This window comes from Microcebus murinus, chromosome 4 (assembly GCF_040939455.1).
Source record: "Microcebus murinus isolate Inina chromosome 4, M.murinus_Inina_mat1.0, whole genome shotgun sequence".
NCBI classification, from domain to species: Eukaryota; Metazoa; Chordata; class Mammalia; order Primates; family Cheirogaleidae; genus Microcebus; species Microcebus murinus.
This window is the reverse complement of record NC_134107.1, coordinates 88067100-88091063: the sequence shown is the minus strand read 5'-3', so window position 1 is coordinate 88091063 and position 23964 is coordinate 88067100. Positions and strand designations below refer to the sequence as shown.

Here is a 23964-nt window from a genome sequence, read left to right as displayed (position 1 = left end):
CCGCCAGCCAGCGCCACGGCCCGCCCCGCCCGGCCTCCAGCCGCCCCTTCCGTGCCCGGCTCCCCGCACCGGGACCCGCCCCTGCAGCCCTCCTGGGGCCTGGGCCCTCCGCGCCCCGGACTGGGCCTGAGGCGCGTCTGGCCGGGCATATATTCATCTATATGCCGTGTTTCCCCAAAAATAAGACAGGGTCTTATATTTATTTTTCCTCAAGAAGACACCCTAGGGCTTATTTTCGCGGGATGTGTTATATTTTTTAAGTACGGTACAACAATCTGCATTTGTTCAAATATAGTTAAGTCGTCTTCTTCTGGAACATCATCATAACTCTCCAAACCCTGAATTCCATACTGAATTTCTTACCACTTTATTTCCTTTAGAACCATTGGCCCCAGTCTCTCATGTCGAGCCATAGAGCTCTCATGGAGCAGATGAGAAGGGCTGCTCATCTTGTTTGCTGCTCAGAGAGGAAACGCATGGGCTGTGCAGATGCGATGCGGAGCCACGGCCTTCACTAGATCTTACTTTTGGGGTAGGGCTTATATTGCGCAAATGCTTAGAAATCCTGCTAGGGCTTATTTTATGAGTAGGCCTTATTTTCAGGGAAACACGGTATCTATTAGGGCATAGGCGACAGACTCTTAGTCTCTGACTCAGAATGGGCCAGGCTGAAGGAGCTCATCCGCCCAAGTCACCCAGGAGGGCCTCTCCCACCGGCCTGCCCACTCCCACCAACTCCATCTCTTTCCCTGCAGCACCAGCCAGGGTACATTTTTACTCCAATATTTTGAAATAAAAGTCTTTAGGATTTTCTACCTAGGTGATATATATGATCGTGTCATGTACAAATAAATTCTACTTCTTCCTTTTGAAACTTTTATTGCTTTCTCTTTGCCTTATTGCACTCCAGGACAATGTGGAATACAAGTGGTTAATAATGGCATCCCTGCCTTATTCCTGATGTTAGAGGATAGATCACCAACCGTTAACTATGATGTGAACTGTTAAGTTTTTCATAGATGTCCTTTATCAAGTTGAAGATATTCCCTTTATTCCTAGTTTGAGTTTTATCATGAATGAATGTTTAATTTTGTCATAAGCTTTTTTCTGTAGCTACTGACATATTTTTGTTGTTCGTCATTTATACTGATTTTCAAATATTAAGCCAAATTGGTTTTCCCAGAATGCTATTTGGTCTTGATGCATTATCTCTTTTATTCACAGAAATGATTTGCTAAGGCTAGGCGAGGTGGCTCAGACCTGTAATCCTAGTACTCTGGGAGGCTGAGGCAGGAGGATCACTCGAGGTCAGGAGTTAAGAGACCAGCCTGAGCAAGAGTGAAACCTGTCTCTACTAAAAATAGAAACAAATTAATTGGCCAACTAAAAATATATAGAAAAAATTAGTCGGGCATGGTGGCACATGCCTATAGTCCCAGCTACTTGGGAGGCTGAGGCAGGAGGATCACTTGAGCCCAGGAGTTTGAGGTTGCTGTGAGCTAGGCTGATGCCACGGCACTCCAGTCCTGGCAACAGAGTGAGACTATCTAAAAAAAAAAAAAAAAAAAAAATGATTTGGTAATATTTTGTAAGGAATTTTGCATCTATGTTCATGAAGAATATTGGTCTGTAGTTTTCTAATAATTCTTTGGTTTTGATATAAGTGTACTGCTGGCCTCATAAAATATGCTCTTCTAATATTAAGAGTTTTTGTAGAATTGGCATTATTTCTTACTTAAAAGAAGGCATTGACTCATTAGGATTATTTTCAGTGTTTTTTGTGCTTTCATGATGAATATGTTTGAAATGCCTATGAAGTCCACTTTTCAATGCTGCTTTACAGTGCACCAATTTAAAACAAATCTGGCAATGAGCTGTGACTGATTTCCTTTTTCTCTCTTAAAATCCTTGCAACTCTTATAACCATAGATATCTAAAATTGTTTAAGAAATAAGAAGTATTAAGTTCAGTAGTATTTACAAAGAATTAGAAGTCTGTAGTAAACATTCAAACACTACATTAGGGAACATTTTTGGGTAGTTTGCAAATAACATTAATCTCTCTTAGAAAGGTTAACAATGGTACACAGAATCAGGTTTTATAACTGTCAACTGAAAGACATATTTCCTTCTAAAACTTACTTCTTACAATACCACTCATAGGATTTGAATAAAATATACAATGCTTTTACTTGCAAGAATAACTTACCCACACCTATTAGGACAACTAATATCAAAAAACAGAAAATAACAAGTGCTAATGATGATACTGAATTGGAACCATTGTGCACTGTTGGTGGAATTGTAAAATTGTTCAGTCACTGTGAAATACAGTATGGTGGCTTCTTAAAAAATTAAACATAGAACGACTAGATGATCCAGCCATTCCATTTCTGGGTATATATCCAAAAGAACTAAAAGCTAAATTCTGAGGAGGTATTTGAGTACTCATGTAAATAGCAGCATTAGTGACAATAGCTAAATGGTGGAGACAACTCATGTATCCACCGATGGATGAGTGGACAGACAAAATGTGGTATGTACATTCAGTGAAATATTATTAAGCCTTAAAAAGGGTAGAAAATTCTGATATATGCTATGACTTAGATGAACCTTGAGGACATTATGCTAAGTAAAATAAGTGAGTCACAAAAAGACGAATATTGTATGATTCCACTTGTATGAGATACTTAGAATAGTCAAACTCATAGGGACAGAAAGTAAAACGGATTCCCAGAGGCTGGGTAGAGGAAGGAAGGGAGAGTTGTTGTTGAATGGATATATAAAATTTCAGTTTTGCAAGGTAAAAGTAGTGCTGAGATTGGTTACAAAGCACTGTAAATATACTTTAACACTATGGAACTATACACTTGAAAATGGTTAAGATTGTAAATTTTGTTATGTGCATTTTACCACAATTAAAAAAACAAGTGACTCACCATTATTAGGAGACCAGGTACGAACACACAGCAAGAGCTACAAGCAACATCATAACCATTTCTCTACTGCATGTTTCTATCCTAATTTGGAAATACCTTAACCTTCAATACTATGTGTTAATGTTCCATGCGTTCTACATGAGTAGACTCCTTCAAATCAGCAATGTGTCTATGTTGGTTGCCAAGCTTTAATTCTCACAGGAGAATTTTAATACTTTTTTCCTGTTTTCCTGATTTTATTAATTTTTCCTGGGATTCAAAATTTGGAAAAATAAAAATTCCTCAAGAAATGCTGGGGAGAAATTCCCACATGGAAACACTAACCAAAACTTTAGCAGGCAGAAGAAAGCAATAGAATGGACCAAGTTGGGTTTATACTAGAATGTGATGATTTAACCTTAGAAAATCAAACAGTGCAATTCACCATATTAACAGATTCAAGAAAAATAATCACTCTCAATAAGTGCAGTTAAAGTGCTAAAATTCAGGGCCAGGCGCAGTGGCTCTCATGCCTGTAATTTACTCTGGGAGGCCGAGGTGGGAGGATTGCTCGAGGTCAGGAGTTCGAAACCAGCCTGAGCAAGAGCGAGACCCCCGTCTCTACTATATAAATAGAAAGAAATTAATTGGCCAACTAATATATATAGAAAAAATTAGCTGGGCATGGTGGCGCATGCCTGTAGTCCCAGCTACTCGGGAGGCTGAGGCAGGAGGATTGCCTGAGCCCAGGAGTTTCAGGTTGCTGTGAGCTAGGCTGATGCCACGGCACTCACTCTAGCCTGGGCAACAAAGCGAGACTCTGTCTCGGAAAAAAAAAAAAAAAGTGCTGAAATTCATCATCTGTGATAAAACCTCACAGCAGTCTAGGGACAGAAAGGAACTTCTTTAATCTGATAAAGGAGATATATACATTGAAAAAAACTAAAAACAAACCCTGCAGCAAACAGCAAATTTAACAGTGAAACACTAAAACTTCTACCTTTGATATGAGGGCACAGTAGTTCTGATTGGAATGTCCCAATATTACCACTTCTGTTGATCACTGTACTTAAAGAGAAATCTTAGCCAGCAGAATGAGGCAAGGAAAAAAAGCAAACAATAGAAGAATTAGAAATCTGAAATTATTCATAGATGATATGATTATATATGTAGAAAATCCAAATGAATCCAGATACAGTTCTAGAAAGAATAAGAGAGTTTACCAAGATTACTGGATAGAAAAATCAGTATCAAAAACTAATTTTAATTCTAAATACCAGTAATAATTAGGAAGAAATTATGAAAAACTGCTGTTTATAAGAACATTTAAAAAAGTGCCTAGGAATAAATGTAATAAAATTATGCAAGATCTTCATAAGGAAAACTAAAACTTAATTGAGCAACATTAAAGAAGGCGTAAGAACAGAAGGAAAAATCTTTACCTGAAAGATTTAATCATAAATGAAAACAGTGATAAATACATCTACGAACCAAAAAAACCTCAATTAGGGGAATGAAAAGACAAGCCACAGAATGGTAAAAGATATTAGCAAAGATGTTATGTAACCAACAAAGGACCAGTAGAAAGACTGACAAAGAATATGTAGAGGCAATTCATTAAAGAGAAAATCATACTAATAAATATATATAAAAAGTTTAATATCCCTAGTAATTAGGAGATACAAATTAAAATGAGACATGATGCCATTCTGTATCCATGTGAGTATCGAAAATTTTATTGTGAAAATATCAAGTGAATAGGCAAAATCATTCCTGGTTGAGAACCACAGCTTTTCAATCAAACACCATGAAAGTATATATTTTCATATATTGCTATACATAAAAGTATGTATGCTATACTTTAAGGGCAAAGCAAGGGATTTTTCAGTGGATAATTTCTATTACAGGAGAGCTTCACCTTAACTCAGCAAATTATAAATTATTATAATCTTTGTGAAATTTCTGTGTCCATTGTTATTTATGCAAAATTCATTGTGTCAAAAACTAGACAAAAGAGCCTCAAACTCTGAGAAGGACTGAATTTATTTAATTAAAAAATGACAAATAGATGGATAGCAAACTTCACATTTAGGATATTAGGATCTTTGTACTTACCATATTCCAGCACAGATCTTTTAGACTTTAGAAATGTCAACTAGATCACTTTCTAGGCCCAGAGAAAGACCATTCATTTGCTTTTTTGTCAGGAAATAATTAAGAGAAACTACTAGAATATTTAGACAGAGATACAGCATATCAGACTGGTCTATGCAGTAGACTCCACAGTCCACACTATATGATCAGCTGCCTGTTCTCCCCAGAGTGGAACTAGCCCCATGCCTGGCATATAGTGAATAAATTTTAGTAAATATTTTCTTTTAGAGTTATTTATTCAAAAACATTTTATAATAAATTCAGGTAACAGTATAGTAAAGAAATACATTCAATAGTATTAAAATGAATCTACACAAAATATATAATTTCATTAAAGTACAATGAATTAAAATACTTGAAATGGCATACATCTCTACATTCCAAACCAGTACAGTGGCTTTCTATTTTTTAAACGATTAGCTTATTCTAATTTTTAAGATGTTCAAAATTTTTCCTCTTTGCTTTTATTTGCTGTAGACTACATTTAAATTTTTAACATTTCTAAGTGCATACATTTTAAGTATATAATACTTTAGGGAGGAATGATCAGCACAGAGCTGGAAGGAAGGAAGCTGCATGGAAGGCAGGCTATCATATTCCTTAATCTGGACATGACTGATCAAAGCATCTACAATTTATTAGCTTTCTAGCAGCTTCTCTATTTGGTTTTCACTGACCTTGTGAGCAACTAACTGGTGAACCTCATATTCTTTTCACCTGAAATCTTTTCAAATTAGAGATTGCCCATATTGCACTTATACTTGTACCTACAATTTACTATTTTTTGGCCTTGGACAGGTTACCTTATTTCTCTAAACTGCTTTCTCCAGTTGTAAAATGGGATAACATCACTAATCTTGCGAGGCTTTATTGTAAGGATCAGAGATGTTACATATAATGTACATTAGGTACTCAGCATACAACGAATATTCTATGATTAATATTTTTAAAAACCTAACCACTCCTCATTTGTTCCTGGTAATTTTCTATCTTAGTCATTTCCAGACAGTGTTCTAGCATGTCAAAATCTTTTTTTTTTTTTTTTTTTTTTTTTTTTGAGACAGAGTCTCGCTTTGTTGCCCAGGCTAGAGTGAGTGCCATGGCGTCAGCCTAGCTCACAGCAACCTCACACTCCTGGCTCAAGCAATCCTGCTGCCTCAGCCTCCCGAGTAGCTGGGACTACAGGTATGCGCCACCATGCCCGGCTAATTTTTTGTATATATATTAGTTGGCCAATTAATTTCTTTCTATTTATAGTAGAGATGGGGTCTCACTCTTGCTCAGGCTGGTTTTGAACTCCTGACCTTGAGCAATCCGCCCGCCTCAGCCTCCCAGAGAGCTAGGATTACAGGCGTGAGCCACCGCGCCCGGCCAAAATCTTTTATAATCTTAATTCTGTCATCTGTGAATCATCTATTTCTCCTAGGTTTGTTATCTCCATGCAAATTTGGCTAATTTTTTGAAGCCATTGATAAGACTGTTTGAATAGAACAGGAGCCTTATGGCACACCATTCAAAACTAAAGAGTGGATTAATGATGTTATGCAAAGCTCTTTGGATGCATCAACTAGCAAGAATTGCTATGAATTCATTTAACTTATCATCTAGATGATAATTTCTAATTCCATCCATGAAGATTTCAAGGCTTTCTTAAAGATATTCTAAATTTATTGCATTCCTTTGATTTATGACAGTAATAAAACTATACTTACACCAAATATTCATTTAGGTAGCTTTTAAGAAAACGATACATTAAGATAAGTCTGTAATTTGAAATGTAAAATAACTTTCAGAACAGTTTTCTAGAAATCAAACCAAGAAATTTATAGTCCAAAAAGTTCTGGAGTTTGGTTTTGGGGGGAAGGCAAGGTAGGGAGATCAGATGTGAGCAAGTGCTTGCCACTGGCAGTAAAAAGACATGCTAACTATGCATGAAAAGTGTTTATGTAACCTTCAAACTACAATGTAAGGGGAAAGTTGAACCACCCATTTCTTAATCTCTGCAGCTGGGATGAACATTTTCCTAAGGATGGAGGAGAGATTCTACTAACACATAAATCAGTCATTTTACTTTGAAGTGGTCTTTTATCTGATGTTTATCTCTTGTGATGATAGCATGAGGGACAGAAAAGTGTTCCATTTCCAGCTGCGTGTATCATACTAAATACCTAAACCCTTCCTTCCCCTCCAACAAAACACATAGAAATGCTAGATTAAATTTAAGAAACACTTTTAAATACACACCAGAATTTATTAGAAAGAGGAAATCCTTAGGGTCAAAAATGAAGGGAACTAAAATTCATAGGGGTAAATATGTGAGCTGATGCTGTCCTGGCACAATTTGCCAATCTCAACAACCCATGAGTTTCAGCTTTAACATCTATATAGAGGCTGAAGAACCACTGAATTCGCAAAAGGCAGAGAATAGGAATTAAATGCACCTCCTTCCATCCCCACCATAAAGGTAGGGTACATGAGGATTATATCCTAGTGAAAGAGGCATCAATAAAACATCCTGCCAACTATCACAGGGAGATGATGAGGAAGCCTTAGCCTGGGAGAATCTTCTCCTCTCAGTAATTTATGCTACTCTTGAGGTCTGGAAACCCTAAAGCCAAGAAATTAAAATGAGAGTGGTCCTGTAACAGTGACATAGGTAGGGAATATGACATAGGTAGACCCAAAGCTTATCTGGAATTACTCTTGATGCAGGTCACTCAAAATTCTCACAGATAGAGCCCTGCCAAAAATAAGCTCACCTTTCAAAATGGCAAAAATGGATAAACAGCTCATCAGATATAACAATCAACAGATATAAATAGGAATTTGATTTAACAGAACTGTTGGAGTGCCTATAAAATATGGATTTTAAAATGATTACTGACATAAAATGAATTGAAAAGTTGAAGAATAATACATAATTAGAAATGAAAAACAATTTTTGAAAGAGAAAACCCAAATAGGGTAAACAGGAGGTTTATATAGCTGACAAGAGAATTCATGAACTAAAAGACAATATATGAAGGCATCACAGAAAGATAAAGTAATGGACAACACAGAAAGGCTTAAAGATAAAGAGAACAGAATGAGAACATCCAATATACATTTAAAAAAAATATAACTACACTAACTGTGTTTTTGAAATTTGTTCTCCATAAGAATTTCATTATTTAGTAATACTGTGGGTGATCTTGCAACTGAAAATCCAAATGCTTTTCTTAAATACTATTTTGTTTTCAACATTGTTTATTTTTAATGTAGCTAGCTTTACCATGATGTATAGATGGTTATAATTTTAAAGTTTTTATTTCCTTTCTTATATTATCAAATAATTTATCATACACATGATACCTAGGGACCAAGTTTTAATTAAATGCCACCTCGAGGTAGCAGTCTATTTGTTCTAATTCATACTAAAGGAAAAACTGTCACTCCTGCAACTTCCATTGTTTTCAGTTATTACAGAAGTCAGAGATCCTATTGAAAAACAATACAAGTATGTACTTGAAAATAAGAAATAAACATTTAGGCTAGAATACAACATGAATACAAATATTTCTAAAGAGTGAGAGCAAAGAGGTTCCTCTAAACTATCAAAGCATCCTGGGCAGTGAAATCAAGTATTAAAAATCAGTTAGAAAAAAACTTCACAGTCGTTCACTTGGTTAAATATTAATCCCTATTCAAAGTTCATGCGTGGGTTAAAAATGAAGGCTGAAATAAAATTTTGAAAGGTTGAATTCAAGGGTAAGTCATATGTTGAAGATCACACCCAAGCTTTCCATCCAGGGAAAAGTCGACTGAGATTTTTGGGGTCCATGGCCTGCTGTATGAGCAAATTCACCTGTCCACCCACACTGAGCACAGTGCCTTCTTCCACCCCTTTCAGTTTCTCTTGCAGTCTCATCAAGACACGTTCAGCTACTTTGTTGAAACTCTGGTCAATATCACTAATGACAAAAGCACAAAGGTTTCAATGAGATGAACAGTTTAAAGGGCCTTAGAAATAAGAAAATCTGAACAACTGACAATAGGTCCTTCCTAAAAATCTGCTCACCGAAGATTTCCTTTGCATTCTTGGTCATCTGCATTCAGAGTAGAGTGGAGCTCAGTTTCGTCTTCAGGCCTCTGCTGTAAATACAAAGCTTTCAAAGGATTCATGGTCCAGTCAAAGAGTGGATCATATAGGAGGACCTAAACAGAGAGAATGTATGTATAAATAGAACAGTGTAAATTTTGATCATGTATTTAGAAACAGTAGAATTTGTATTATAAAAATAACAGAGGCCAGTCACATGTAGTTGATGGGGTCAGGAGGGGAAACAAATGTATCACATTAAAGGATTCCTTGTGGAGGAAACTATCCTAGCATAATGTTCCAAGCTTCTCATCCCCTCCCTGAATTCATTCTTCCTCTATGATTGGGGAGTGACATCCCTTGACCTATGTTTCCTGACTGGGTGAAACTAATTTATTAAAAGGAGGTGAGTTAATTTTTTTCTTCCTCTCTCTATTCTTGACCAGTACAATCCTAGGTTAGGGCATTTGCTTTATAGGCCCCAGTTCTTTCTCAGGTAGCCTGTCCCATCCCAAGGTATAGATTAGGCTGTGGGAGTTGGAGAGTACTAGTAAGTCCATTTGGACCTCTTCTCTAAGCTATGTTCTCTGATAGTTTCATCAGTAATAAACCTGACATTCTGATCTCTGCCCTGCTCCTATGGCTCTCTTTCTTTCAATCAGTTCCAAATTTGGGTGAGAAAACAGGGTACAATTTATTGAAACACGCTGAAAAGCCAAGGTCTGGTGCTGTGTTTGGGATCTTGAGATGTACATAAGTAGAATTTGGATACCAAAATAATTGACATGGCCAGGGCAGGTGGCTTTAGAAAGCAAGGTCATAAGGAATTTCTGATGTTGACAGTTCAGAACAGCTAACTGTCCTCGTGTTTATAAGCACTAACTTAAAAAACAAACAAACAAACAAAAAATAGGCTTTAGTAAATGGTTACCATGTAAGTCTTAGTAGTAAGTGAAAACATAATTACAGAGAAGAATGATTCTATAAGATGTTCCAGTATTACAAGGTTGGAACTACCTTTACACAGTAAAGTGTTTCTCAGCACATGTGCAGGTTGGGACTATCAAATGCCTTTAGCATGTTTAATTCCAGTACATATACTCCATCAGGAGTACCAGAGTCTTTGTTTCTAAATGCTGTTTTGAGTGTCCCTCAAGGCCACTAAAACTGTGGTGGCACTGATCTGGATTACATGTGGCTTGTTCATAAGTTCAAGGGTTCCTATGTGACTTCAAGTTGGGCACTAGCATGTCTTTAGATTTCAGTGATCCAAACCAGTTTCACCCACAAAAGGGAAGTACATTTTATTAATGAACTACTGAAAAGGAATGGAGGCCTCTATTACAAAGAGACTATATGGTTTTCTTGGGTTGAAGTAGAGAAACAATACAAATTATTTCAAAACCAAGGGCTTCTGTCAGATATCATATCTGCAAATACTAGAATCAAGGAGGAACTAGAGTAATTAAAAAATATATGCTACAGTTTTACTATCAAAACAGAGTGGTTGAAAGGAATATAAAGTGATTCAAACAGAGCAAGGTTTCTCAATCTCAACATTTTGGGGCTGGATCCTTCTTTGTTGTGGGGGCTATCTTGTGCACTGCAGAATGTTTAGCAGCATCCCTAGCCTCTACGTAGTATATGCCTATGTACACTCATCCCCCACCCCCAACTGTGACAATCAAAAATGGGGAGATGTTTAAATTGTTATTTGATCAGAAAAAGTCACTGTGACTCAATGAAATCTAACAGAGGAAAAGAAATGAATCCAAGAGAGAAGAGAAATGAGATCCCAGGGGATTGGGACCCAGGACACTATTGAGAAGCACTCTCTAGAAGCTAGAAAGTCCACAGTAAGATCACTTAGGAAATTACTCTTAAAAATTGGGACAACCATATCAAATTATTTCAGGAAATTTGGACAGACTAACAAAGAGAAGATCAGGTAGATCATTGTAAAATATACAGAGGATTAGAGGGTGTGTTCAGAAGTGACATAGTTACTGTAAGTGGAGATGCAAATCATTTCTCAAACTCAAAACCTTCACTCAGAGTAAATCCAAAGTCCTTACAATGGTGCAGGAGCCCAAAGATGATCTGATCCTGTCACTTCTCTAAATTGATCTCCTATTACCCTTTAAAGAATGAGGTTCATGAGCAATTTGGCATTCAGCTAATAAAATTTCTGAGGCCCCAAAGGAACTACCCTTTTCTGATGAGTGTTAAGAATTCAGCTACTACAGAAACTCCCAAATCTACTGCAGTATAAAAAGCCCTTCTGACTGAGACTAAGCAAAGTAAAATACTCAGGAGTGTGTTAAACTGCTTTGGACCTTAAATCAATTTGAAAAGTTTAGATTTTTTTTTTGTCTTAAATGCAAAAGGGCAGGATAATATGATTTTAGAGTTTCATTTTTACATTATTGAGACATCCATGTTATCATTTATTCTTGACAAAGTATATAACATCCAACATCATCAGGTGAAAAGAACAAAAAGCTGAAGAATGAAGGGAGGCATGCCTATTCTGTTCTCTATGTGCCACATTTCCCTGTGGAGGAAACACTACTGATTTGTTATTCCAAATTGATTCAATGGCAAACTATAATGAATAACAACATATATGAACATAATCTGAAATGAGAAAATGGAGAGGGAATACATTTTCAGTCTTGGGAACAGCACAGTCTTGGATTTAATTTTATCAACAAACTACTGGGACCTATTTCAGCACCCCTCTTTGTAGCAAAATCTGCATTAGTATCAGCAGTCCAAAGGAGATCTATAAAGACACCTTGGTTCTTAAAGGTGGACACAGGACCACCCTGACAGACTGTTAATTTCATCTTCCAAGGGATAAAGCTCCACCCTTGTTGATCATAGGCTTAATAGTTAATGCCAATGAATTAAGACAGTGGTTTCAACCCTGGCTGCATCAGAGGAGAGCTTTAAAAAATATATAAATATTTCTGCCTCATCCCTTAAAATCTGGTTTGAATTTGGTCAGCATCAATATTTTCAAAAAGCAATCCAATTAATACTAATGTACAGCCAGATCCAACATCATCAGGTGAAAAGAACAAAAAGTTGAAGAATGGAAGGGAGGCATGCCTATTCTGTTCTCTATGTGCCACATTTCCCTGGGGGGGAGGAAACACTACCGATTTGTTATTCCAAATACCCTTACCACATTGGTGAATGACTGCCATTAGGTACATAATTCTCCCTTGGATAGAACTAACGGCATAAGCACTGGAAATATGTTTGACTTCCTTCCCTTTCTGTCCAGATCAACATGAGGCAGTGATCCTGATTAAAGTATGTATGTTCTACAGGCCCCAACCCCGATTCAGGTGAGCTGTCCCAAGGTTAAGACAACAGAGAGGCACTGAGGGAGCACCAGCAGCAAACCAGTTTGGCCCTTACTCCTAAGCCATGGTCCTCCAGTAACAATGCTGACACTCTGATCTCCATATGTTTAACTAATTAGTTCTGAACCTGGTCAGGGAAAAAGGGGATATAAGTAACTGATTTCTCTTAAACCGTAATGGAAATCATTCATAAGATAGTAATACCATAGAGGAGGTTTAAGATGTCAAGTGTTGATTTATAGTATTAAAGACTGGAGACTACTTACAATGCTACAATATTCCAAGTAAGTTGAGGGGACTGGAAAAATTTATAAATCAATATTTTCTGATGTGTGAAAAGGCTTAGTGTGCAACCTCCTCCCTCTTCCTGACCAACTTCATCCCATACATTAAAACGAAGCCATGTTGTCCTGATTGGTACCTTCCTGATAAGATACATTGTCTTATAGAGAAATAAACATTTATTTATAATATACTTTACCTCTACAATGGTTAACAGAGTTTCCTGAGAGTTTCTCATAACTTCCATGGTTTTTTCACAGCATCTACAGAGTGAAATACATTAAACATATGGATTTTGTTATACACCAAAGTTTTCAATGTTCTTTATTTATATCTGCTCATGGGTAGTATGCTGAGCCTGCTCTTGTTAATAGTTCCAAAATTAAATCTCAAAGAACAGAATACTTGGCAGAGTGGGCTTTCAATAGATGTTTAAAATGAATACAAATATATATGTGAATATTTCATAACCTTAGTGTTTATAAGAATAACACAACAGTACTATAAAAGATTTCTTTCAGGTTTTTGATTATTATGGCAATTATACTTTACTTTGGAATCTGCCCCAATAAAAGTTGAGTACATAGACTTATGCCAGGAAAACTGCAAGGAACTGCAAAGCTTTTAGTAGGAAGTTGTAACAGAATATAAGCTCTTTAAAGACAGAATGATAAAGTCTTTGCTATATCCCCATGAGCACCCAATAATAGTTCTGATCATTAACAAGGAATTAGCCAGGACAGAGGTGTTAAAGGTCTAGGCGGGCTGCTTCCAGAAGAGGTTAGACAGTATGTATGTTATATTGGGTTAGGTCCCAGGTGGCTGGAAGGAAGGGGAAACTATTATTGCTTTTACCCAGGGTCTTTTCCTTAGTACTGGTAAAGCAATGGGATATAATTTCTGGCACTGAATTCTATAATCTATATAAATCTATACTCCATATATATAATTTTTATACCAAAACTTGTTCCCCTCCCTTACCTTGTATCACTTACCTTCTGAAGACACCTTCAACACCAGTAATGCCCATGCCATCCACAATATCCCTGGTAAGTCTAAAAGGAACTGTTTCAGGAGTAGGAAGGATTTTACCCTGCTCAAAAGCAACACCTAAGGTAAAAAAACACAATGAGGTTATTAGGTTTGACAGCTAATTTACTTTCTTTCCAGTTGACATGTAAACTTGGCAAAGGCAACAAATAACATGTCCCCTATATTCCACTAATACTAGAACACACAGTAGTTTATTCTGTTTCTAGGCTCTGCCTGCCTTCTCTATCCACCATTATCCATGAGATCCACCTCAAATTGAAAACACTTCTTGACGTGGAGAAATCTAGATTAAAGGATGACTTTCTAAAATGAAGTAATGACTGGTAGTATCTAAAATGGAGATGATACATATATATCTGTTTAAACATTTTTTTAACTGAAACTTTTGAGATAATTATATATTCATTTTCAGTTATAAGAAATAATACAGAAAGATCATCCCACATACCTTTTACCCATTTTTCTTCAAAGATTATATCCTGCAAAACTATAGCACATTATCACAACCAGAATATTTACAAAGATACGGTCAAGATATTTAACATTTCTATCACAACAATCCTTCATGCTGCCCTTTTATAACTGTACTTATTTCCCTCCCATGGTGGCCCTTAAATTGCTTGGCAAATCTTTTTTATTTATCCTTTTAGTTGGGTCATCTCATTTCCACGGTAACTGTTTTAGAATTTATTGTTCTTTTAAGGCCAATCACAATAACTCTAATTATTTTATCATTTGTAAATTTTTATTTCTATTTATTCATTTTTGAGAAGGAACCTTGCTCTGTCATGCAGGCTGGAGTGCAATAGCATTATCATAGCTCACTGTAACTACAAACTCCTAGGCTCAAACAATCCTCCTGTGTCAGCCTCCCAAGTAGCTAGAACAGCCACATGCCACCATCCCTGGCTAATTTCTTTAAAATTTTTTTGTTGAGACAGGGTCTCACTACATTGCCCAGGCTGGTCTTGAACTCCTTGGCCTCTCCTGATCCTCTTGCCTCAGCCTCTCAAAGAGCTGGGATTACAGGCTAGAGTCACCATGCCCAGCGAATCCCTATCATTCTTAGTAGATGAGCATGTTTTCCTATCTCACAGAGAAAACAGAATAGCAAATATAATTTCCTACAAATTCCTTCCCCCTAGCTTAAGACTTTTCTCTTAACATCATCCTTTTCTTCTCAGCAGAAAAGCTACCATGTCTCCAATCTAAAACCAATGCTACTAGACCCTCACATACTTTATGATTTCCCTTGCTACTTCGATTATCTTGTTTCTCTCCTACATCTTCTTCAGTATCTAACGTGTTCATGCTTCTCTCATCTTCAAAAAGCAAGGACCAATGGTGTGTCTCTGATCTCTGCAACAAATTTCTCTCATCATTCCCTTCCCTTCTAACCTTTGTGTAGAATGATTCCACATTCTTAATCTACACATCCTTAACTTCCATTCAATTCTTGCCTTTCTAAAATCTGGCTTCTTCCATTTTATCTAAGGGGTACTTCCTAGGCCTCTCTGATTGACTGAGATTCCTCAGGCCTCTCTGTTAAATTCAAAGGCCTATTGTCATCATTCCTCCTGTGTGCCCTTTCAGTATCAGATATTATTGAGCTACTTCTTCCATAAAATTTTTCTTTCCTTGGCTTCTAAGATTCCCCACTTCTGAGTTTCCATGATGTTGATTACTTCTTAATTTTTTTCTGACTCAACCTTTTCAATGTTAGCATTCTTTATGAGTCCATCCTTAGTTCTTTTTATCAAGGATATGTATAGGATCAGAACCTCCTCCAGTCCAATGACTTCAATTGACATCTATTTGCTGAAGATTCTAGAACTATTATTACACTCAAACTCTTTTGTTTCTTATATGTTAAGCTGTCTACTCCACCTGGAAATTCCATAAATACTTCAAAATAATATGCAAAACTATATGCAACATTTTGTTACTGTTTAAAAAACCTGATATATTGGCCGGGCGCTGTGGCTCACGCCTGTAATCCTAGCTCTTGGGAGGCCGAGGCGGGCGGATTGCTCAAGGTCAGGAGTTCAAAACCAGCCTGAGCAAGAGCGAGACCCCGTCTCTACTATAAATAGAAAGAAATTAATTGGCCAACTGATATATATATATAAAATTAGCCGGGCATGGTGGCGCATGCCTGTAGTCCCAGCTACCCGGGAGGCTGAGGCAGAAGGATCACTTGAGCCCAGGAGTTTGAGGTTGCTGTGAGCTAGGCTGACGCCACGGCACTCACTCTAGCCTGGGCAACAAAGTGAGACTCTGTCTCAAAAAAAAAAAAAAAAAAAAAAAAAAAAACCTGATATATTCTTTAGCCAGAAGGTTTAGTTTTGCTGGAGACTCCTCCCCTAATGTTTCCACATCTAATATCACACTGGTGCAATTTACTATAAAAATGTCCCTCAAATCCAATCTCCTGGTTTCTATAATACAACTTTAGCTAAAATCTTCATTTCTCATCAAAACTATTATCATCCCCTAACTTGTCTTCCAGCTGCCAGTAATACTCCACAAATTGCACCTGAAATTAGCTTTCCAAAAATCAAATATGATCATGTCCTGCTTAAATATATCTTCATCTACTTTCCATCATGTAACATATTAGAGTTGAAATCCTTGGCCTGGCTTTTTACCATTCTCACAACATCCTGCATTTTAATTACTCCTTCTTTCAAATCTGCTCTATCTTTTCTCTTGATTATCCTTCTTTTCTTTCTTGAAGACCTGGCTCATATGTCACCTCTTCTAGTAAGTTTCATTCATTATTCCAGGCTGAATTAACTATTCCTTCTAGGACCACTATTTATGCTTTTTAAAAAAAAAAAAAAAAAAAAAAAGAACAAAAAAAAACACCCCCCAATATTTACTGTTTTGACGTGTCTGTCTCCCCCATATTTGTAATATCTTGGCAGGCAAGCAACATTCCTTGATGACCAAATATTTATTAAATAGAATAAAGATATATACCTTTTATTACTTACCTAAATCTATATGTACAAGTTCTGCTGACTGCTCATTTATCAAGATATTCTGTACATGTCTATCACCAAGTCCTAGTATGTAGCCAACTGGGAAAAAACAAACAAACTGAAATCACTGATTTCTTCTATTTCTAAAACACATTTAGCCATAATTTCAACTAATACCATTGACTCAGTATAATTTTTTAATTAGTTTAGACTTAAAGGACATTATATATATAACTAGCCTTTTGACTTCAAGTCAAATCTTATCAGCTATTTTCATGCATACTGCATTTTACAAAGCCTAAATGATTTGCTGGAAAATATTTTCTCTTTATTAACAGGCACATATTTAAAATATTAGTACTTTGAAAATTATTGTAGTGAAAGTTGAGACCCATTATTTACCTGGACCAAGGCAGAGTATTATATTTATTCAAACTTTTATTTGGTATACTTCTAAATTGAGAAATCTATGGGTAAATTCTTCATTCTTCAGTGAAATTTTCTTCTGCTTAATGACTTATATTTGACACAAATTAATCATTAATTCATTTCACCACATATATATCCAGGAAAAACTACATTTCTGTTTTTAAGACAGATAACATATCTTACAGTGCTTTTAACCTAATAAGAGATACCATCTAATGTTACATCTAATATTACATAAAAAACACTGGGTAGGGAGTCAGGATGCCTGGGTACCTGGCTTGCTCTGTCATTAACTAGGCATACTTTCTTGTTTATAAGCTAAATTAGTACCAGATTAGTGATCCTCAATGTAGAAGAGAATTTCACAATTATCTGGGAACTTTTTCAAAATATATATGCCTCCCTGGGGTATGGGACATAAAGTGATGGAAGGACTTGTCATTAGTTAAAAACCAAAAAATTGGATGATCTCTGATGTTCCTATTAGTTCTAATACTTTAGGATTTTGTTAAATGCCCTATGTGGCTATTCCAATCTCTTAGAAATTATAAAACAAAATAAAACTATATGTTGTACACCAAATATTTAAATATATATAATGATTTCTATTGTGAAAACAAAATTCTATTAAATAGAATCAATCATTGGGTGATATTACCATAGTATAAGTATGAAATAAGTCAAATGAAGTTACTGCAGGTTTTATTATTTTCCCAGGAAAGTCTCAAAAAATAATATATGGCAAGGAGAGAAAATAAACCATATTTACTATAAAACAAAGAAGAAGAAAAACCAGTCTTATTTCCCTGCCTGGAGAAGAATTCTTTTCTGAAAAAGCTATAAAAAGCTATGGTTAGAAGCTAAGAATCGGGATGAACAAGAAACACAATGATCTAATGATGAAGACGGTTTAGTTAAAAACCACTATAATCACCATCATGCCCCTGCAACTCAGAACATAGGAAAGCAATTAATCTACTAAGATGTACAAGAAGATTACCAATAGAAGAAGTGGCCACACTGCGAGTATAAGCCAATCGTTTCTCAAACCAAACAGCTGGGTCCAAGAATTTTTCCATGCAGAAGTAACGGAAAACTGGTTGAAAATTTTGGCAAATATCCATGAATGTTTCATATTTCTCTTCAAAAGACTTCTTTTGCACCTCCTTTAAATAGATCATATTTAAAATTATTTTCTCAATATTGTGTTCAACCAATTCAATTAATGACTACTACATTTCTATAGGAAAAAGATGATAGCTACTAGAGCAATAAAAAGATGAACAAGATTCTCTAACCACAAGAAGTTAACAGTCTGGTGAGGGAAACAATAAATTACAAGTGATAATCCCTTTGGAATTTTCATATTAATCACAGGGGAAGGAGGCACAACATTGACGACTGTTACTTGTTTTAATTAAATTCTAATGTGAATGATCCTGTAATCCAGGTGGAAGTAAACATAGAAATGCCAAAGGTAGCTTCAGATAATCTCAGGTGGCATCACAGAACTAGGGGTGCAATAGGAAACAGAAAAGGAGAAAGAATGAAGAATCCCTGATGGATGGCAGTTGACATGTCTCAGATCTCTGTCCTCCAACATCTTCTCATTATATCCCTTCCTGAAGCAAAGCTTCTCTACCTCAATGAGCTCAACTCCCATCTATGTGCAGATGACTTCTAAGTCTGTACCTTTGGCCTAGATATCTTTATTAAGCTACAGCTTGATGTGCTTCTCCAACTGCCCTCTCCATCTTTACTTGGATCACTTCCAAATCCAAACAAAATACCTCTTCATCTTTGGCAAACCTCAGTCACCTCCTTTCTTCTTCAATTCAGTAAATAGCCTCACCATCCATCCAGTCACCCCAACCAGAAAACTGGGATGCATTGATTACTCCTTTTCCCTAACCTCACTTCTAATCAGCAATCAAATCCTATCAGTTCTGCCTCAATATTTCCATCTACCCACAATTCTCCATTCCTACCCTTATTAGTCTTAGGTCAGACCCCACAGTGCTGTCAGAGTTTCTTTCTAAAATGCAAATCTAATATTACTATCCTTTTTAAGGGTCCTCTATTACCTACAGGATAAAGTGCAAACTTGTTAGCATTTCCTAAAGCAACCCTTCACTTTTTAACCAACTATGGCTCCAATCTCATCTATCTACTCTTCCTTAAAGGCCTATGCTATCATTGCCTGCTCATCCCCCCTTCTCCTTACTTGTATACTCCTTTTGCCTAGAAAAGCAACTCACTTGTAAAATTCAGCTAAAATACTCTCTCTATGAAGCCTTTCTTGAATCTAATTCTCTGCACTCCTCCTGGCCCCAGGTAGAACTAACCACTTCCTACTCCATGCCTAGACTGTACCCTGTGTGTTCTCAACAGACTTCCATCACAATGCCTATAGCACTTACTGCATATTTTTAAAAACAGGAAACGGAAAGCACAATAAAATGAACAGTTAATGGATTTCAGAGTTGGATAGACAAGGTTCAAATCCTTGCTCCACTCTTTATTATTCACTCACTGACCTTGTACAAGTCCACTGAACTGCTCATTTATTTTTATTTTTTGGACATAGGATCTCACTCAGTTACTCCCTAGGCTATAGTGCAATGGCATCATCATAGCTCACTGCAACCTCAAACTCCTGGGCTCAAGCAAACCTCCTACCTCAGCCTCCCAATGCTGGGATTACTGGCCTGAGCCACTATGCTCAGCATGAACTTCTCATGTCAAAATGGGGCTAAGGATAATGATGATTAGTCATAATATTTATGAAGCCTCTATATGGTACCTGGTAAATAGGAGGCATTTATTAAATGTTGCTGAATCAGTGAATAAATGTCAGACCAGGTGACCAGTATGACATGGCAAATGTCTTAGAAGTTTCTCTATAGCAGTTTCATATAAAAATTACTTCATAATCTATTTTTTGTTTTAGTTAGTGTATTGTTTTGTTTTGTGTTTTTAAAGACATGGGGGCTCACTCTGTTGGGCAGGTTAAACTTGAACTCCTGGGCTCAAGCGATCCTCCCAGCTCAACCTCCCAAGTAGGTTGGGATTATAGGTTCATACCATTGCACCTGACATTTGTGTTTTGTTAAGAATTAGCTTACTTGGGCCGGGCGCGGTGGCTCACGCCTGTAATCCTAGCTCTCTGGGAGGCCGAGGCGGGTGGATTGCTCAAGGTCAGGAGTTCAAAACCAGCCTGAGCAAGAGCGAGACCCCGTCTCTACTATAAATAGAAAGAAACTAATTGGCCAACTGATATATATATAAAAAAAATTAGCCGGGCATGGTGGCGCATGCCTGTAGTCCCAGCTACTCGGGAGGCTGAGACAGAAGGATCGCTCGAGCCCAGGAGATTGAGGTTGCTGTGAGCTAGGCTGACGCCACGGCACTCACACTAGCCTGGGCAACAAAGCGAGACTCTGTCTCAAAAAAAAAAAAAAAAAAAAAAAAAAGAATTAGCTTACCGCACATTGGAAGTAAATTAGCATACACTAAATAACATTTAAATTTCTTATCTGACAACGGTTATATAGTTTAAAAATCTTCCTTTTTCACTCATGTACACTTTCATTCTGTGAGCTTATTTTCTTTTACGTAGTATCTTTAACAATTACCTTATGAAATTAAAATGTTTTGTATTAAGCTGTTAAATGATCTTGCAATAACTTTTAATTTTGAGTGCCACTCACCATCATTTTCTTTTGGCATTGATAGGCACTAAAATCCTTTGGCCTGTATCTTTTATGAGCACCATCTTCATTGTTAACAAGAAATTCACCAATAGGGACAGTTCCTGTGCACCATTCAAGAACACCACTTCGCTGAGACAGGGGAACCACCTGAAGTTAAGGAATAAATACCTTTTAATTATGGAAGGCCATTAAAGAACATTTGATGAATATTCAACTATCAGAGTCAGTACAAAGCATTTTTTGGTATTAATATTTCTCTGTCCATAGGAGACAAAGCTCCTTGGAAGCAAGCAACTAGAAATAAACTTAAGCTCAAAGAATATGATTTTCTAGACTGCTGCTTAGAATTCTGAAAGCCTATCCATCACTCAATCCCTATCAATCCCTGAGAGGTTGCTTCTGTTAATTACACTCATCATCATCTGTGATTGATCCATGCTTAGTTTGTTCCATTTGGCAGAGGAATGAACTCTGCTTTCCTTATACTTTTAATATCTATCAAATTTGAGGAATTTCACTTTGAAAAATATTACCCCTGAATGTGGTCTCAAATTTAGTATATCTTAATTATAGAAATTAAATGTATTCTTACTTTACAATCTTATTGTCTTCACCAAGAGAAAATGTATTCCTAAACATAAAATAAGCAAATTTTGCTGGGAAAGTTATTTTTAAAAATTATGACATATTATAAACACGTATAAAGTATAGAAAAATGATATAAACAAATGCCCTTTTATCCATTACACAGCTTTATCAAATCTAAGATTTTTCTCACATTTGCTGGGAAAGAGATGAAGTTCCCTTTGTATCCCTAGCTGATCCCATGTCTCTTCCCACCATCAAGATGACTGCTGTTTTATCATGTTCATATATTTTGGGGTTTATTTTTATGTCAAAGCTAAACATATATAGTTGTAAGCTTTAAATAAGCAATTTCCTTTTTTCTTATTTAAGACTATTTTTATCACTAGCAATGTTAGTATAATTAACTCTAACTCATTCATTTTAACAGCTGAAGCTATATAAATATACCACAATTATCCAATTTATCCAATCTATGTATTAACATTTACATTTTTCCAGATTTCTCTGAAATATTGTTGTAATGAACTATTCTCAGTAAAGATATTTCAGTTTCTCTAGGGTTTATACTTAGGACTTGAAAAGCTGGGTCATAGAGGATATGTATCTTCAACTTAGTAAACCAGTTGAGGTAATGGTACCAATTTATATGCCCACCAGCAGAGTCATTCTACAACTTTCCCAACATTTAGTATTGTCAGACTTCTTATATTTTCCCAATTTGAGGGTGTGTAATTGTAACTCACTGTGGTTTTGATTTGTATTTTCCAGACCACTAGAAAAGTTGAGTATCATTTGATAGTTTTATTGACCACTCAAATATTTTCTTCTTGTGAACTTCCCTTGTTTGTATTCTTCACTCTTTTTCCTACTGGCTTGTCTTTTTATTCCTGGTGTGTAAGAGTTCTTTATATAGTTTTCATATAAATCCCTTGCTGGGTTTTTTGTTGGTTTTTTTTTTTTTTTTGAGACAGGGTCTTGCTCTATCACCAGGCTGGAGGATAAGGGCCCAATCATAGCTTACTGCAACCTTGAACTCCTGGGCTCAAGCAATCCTCCTGCCTCAGCCTCCCAAGTAGCTAGGACTACAGGCTTGCACCACCCACCATGCCTGGCTAATTTTTTTATTTTTTTGTAGAGATGGGGTCTTGCTCTTGCTCAGGCTAGTCTCAAACTCCTGTCTTCAAACAATCCTTCCACCTTGGCCTCTCAAAGTGCTGGGATTACAGGCATGAGCCACTGTGCCCAGCCCCTTGTTGTTAATATTACAACAATCTTTTTTGTTGTTATTAACATTATTACATTTGTTTTCTCAGTTGGTTATTTGTCTTCATGGTATCTTTAATTCTACACATTTTTTAATGTTTAATGTACTCAAATAACGCTGAACCATTTTATGTTCTGTGTCTTAAGGAGCCATTTAACAATTTATTAACATATATTTGTTGGGAGTCTATTATGTGTTACACGCTGTGGTAGGGCACTGAGAATAGAGTGGCAAATGAGACAGATTAAGACTATGGTCTCATAAACGTTCATTCTGATGAGGGAACATATATACTAATAAACATTTAATGATGTCAGATAATAAGTCTGATGGAACAAAACATAAATTTAGACAACACAGAAAGTGAGTCATGGCAGCATGGTCAGGGAAAGCCTCTCTGAGGAGGTGACATTGGGGAAGAAAACTGAATGAGGTTTGCTTCACATTCTGCTGTGAAAAAAAGAGAGAGAGAGAGAAAAAAAAGAAGAAACCTGAATGAGGTAAGAAAGTAGTGTAAAGATCAGAGAAACAGAGGGAAAAAAAGTTTAAAATGATCCCCCCAATATTTGATGACATTTTGGAGTTTCTATTAAGTGTTTTAGGAGTGATGGCAGTATTGTGATTAAGGTTTGTCCTAAAGAAGCATTATCTTATAGGTCTACACATTGACATATTTACAGATGAAAAGATGTGACATCTTGCTTCAAAATAATATTGGAAGAGAGGAAGTAGGTGATAGTAGAAATGGAACAAAATTGTCCATGATTTGCTCTAGTTGTTGAAGCTGGGTGATGGGTACAAAGGGATTCATAATACTATTCAGTCTCCTTTTGAATGTTTGAAAATTTCTGCAATAATAAAAGTAAAAAGGCCGGGCACGGTGGCTCACACCTGTAATCCTAGCACTCTGGGAGGCCGAGGCAGGTGGATTGCTCAAGGTCAGGAGTTCGAAACCAGCCTGAGCAAGAATGAGACCCCGTCTCTACTATAAATAGAAATAAATTAATTGGCTAACTAATATATATATAGAAAAAATTAGCCAGGCATGGTGGTGCATGCCTATAGTCCCAGCTACTCAGGAGGCTGAGGCAACAGGATTGCTTGAGCCCAGGAGTTTGAGGTTGCTGT

At 36.5% G+C, this 23964-nt stretch overlaps 1 protein-coding gene across 1 annotated transcript in view; it reads right to left on the bottom strand.

The window, feature by feature from the left end:
* Nucleotides 1-4942: 4942 nt before the first annotated feature.
* ATM (ATM serine/threonine kinase) overlaps nucleotides 4943-23964 on the bottom strand; it is a 127325-nt gene continuing 108303 nt past the window's right edge. The window contains exons 57-63 of the mRNA XM_020286674.2: nucleotides 20982-21131; nucleotides 18272-18437; nucleotides 16855-16941; nucleotides 13801-13915; nucleotides 13005-13068; nucleotides 9129-9265; nucleotides 4943-9021 (exon numbers count right to left, since the gene is read on the bottom strand). Of these exons, the coding sequence (XP_020142263.2) occupies nucleotides 8838-9021; nucleotides 9129-9265; nucleotides 13005-13068; nucleotides 13801-13915; nucleotides 16855-16941; nucleotides 18272-18437; nucleotides 20982-21131 (903 nt within the window). The 3' untranslated portion in view covers nucleotides 4943-8837. The remainder of the gene's footprint in view (nucleotides 9022-9128; nucleotides 9266-13004; nucleotides 13069-13800; nucleotides 13916-16854; nucleotides 16942-18271; nucleotides 18438-20981; nucleotides 21132-23964) is intronic.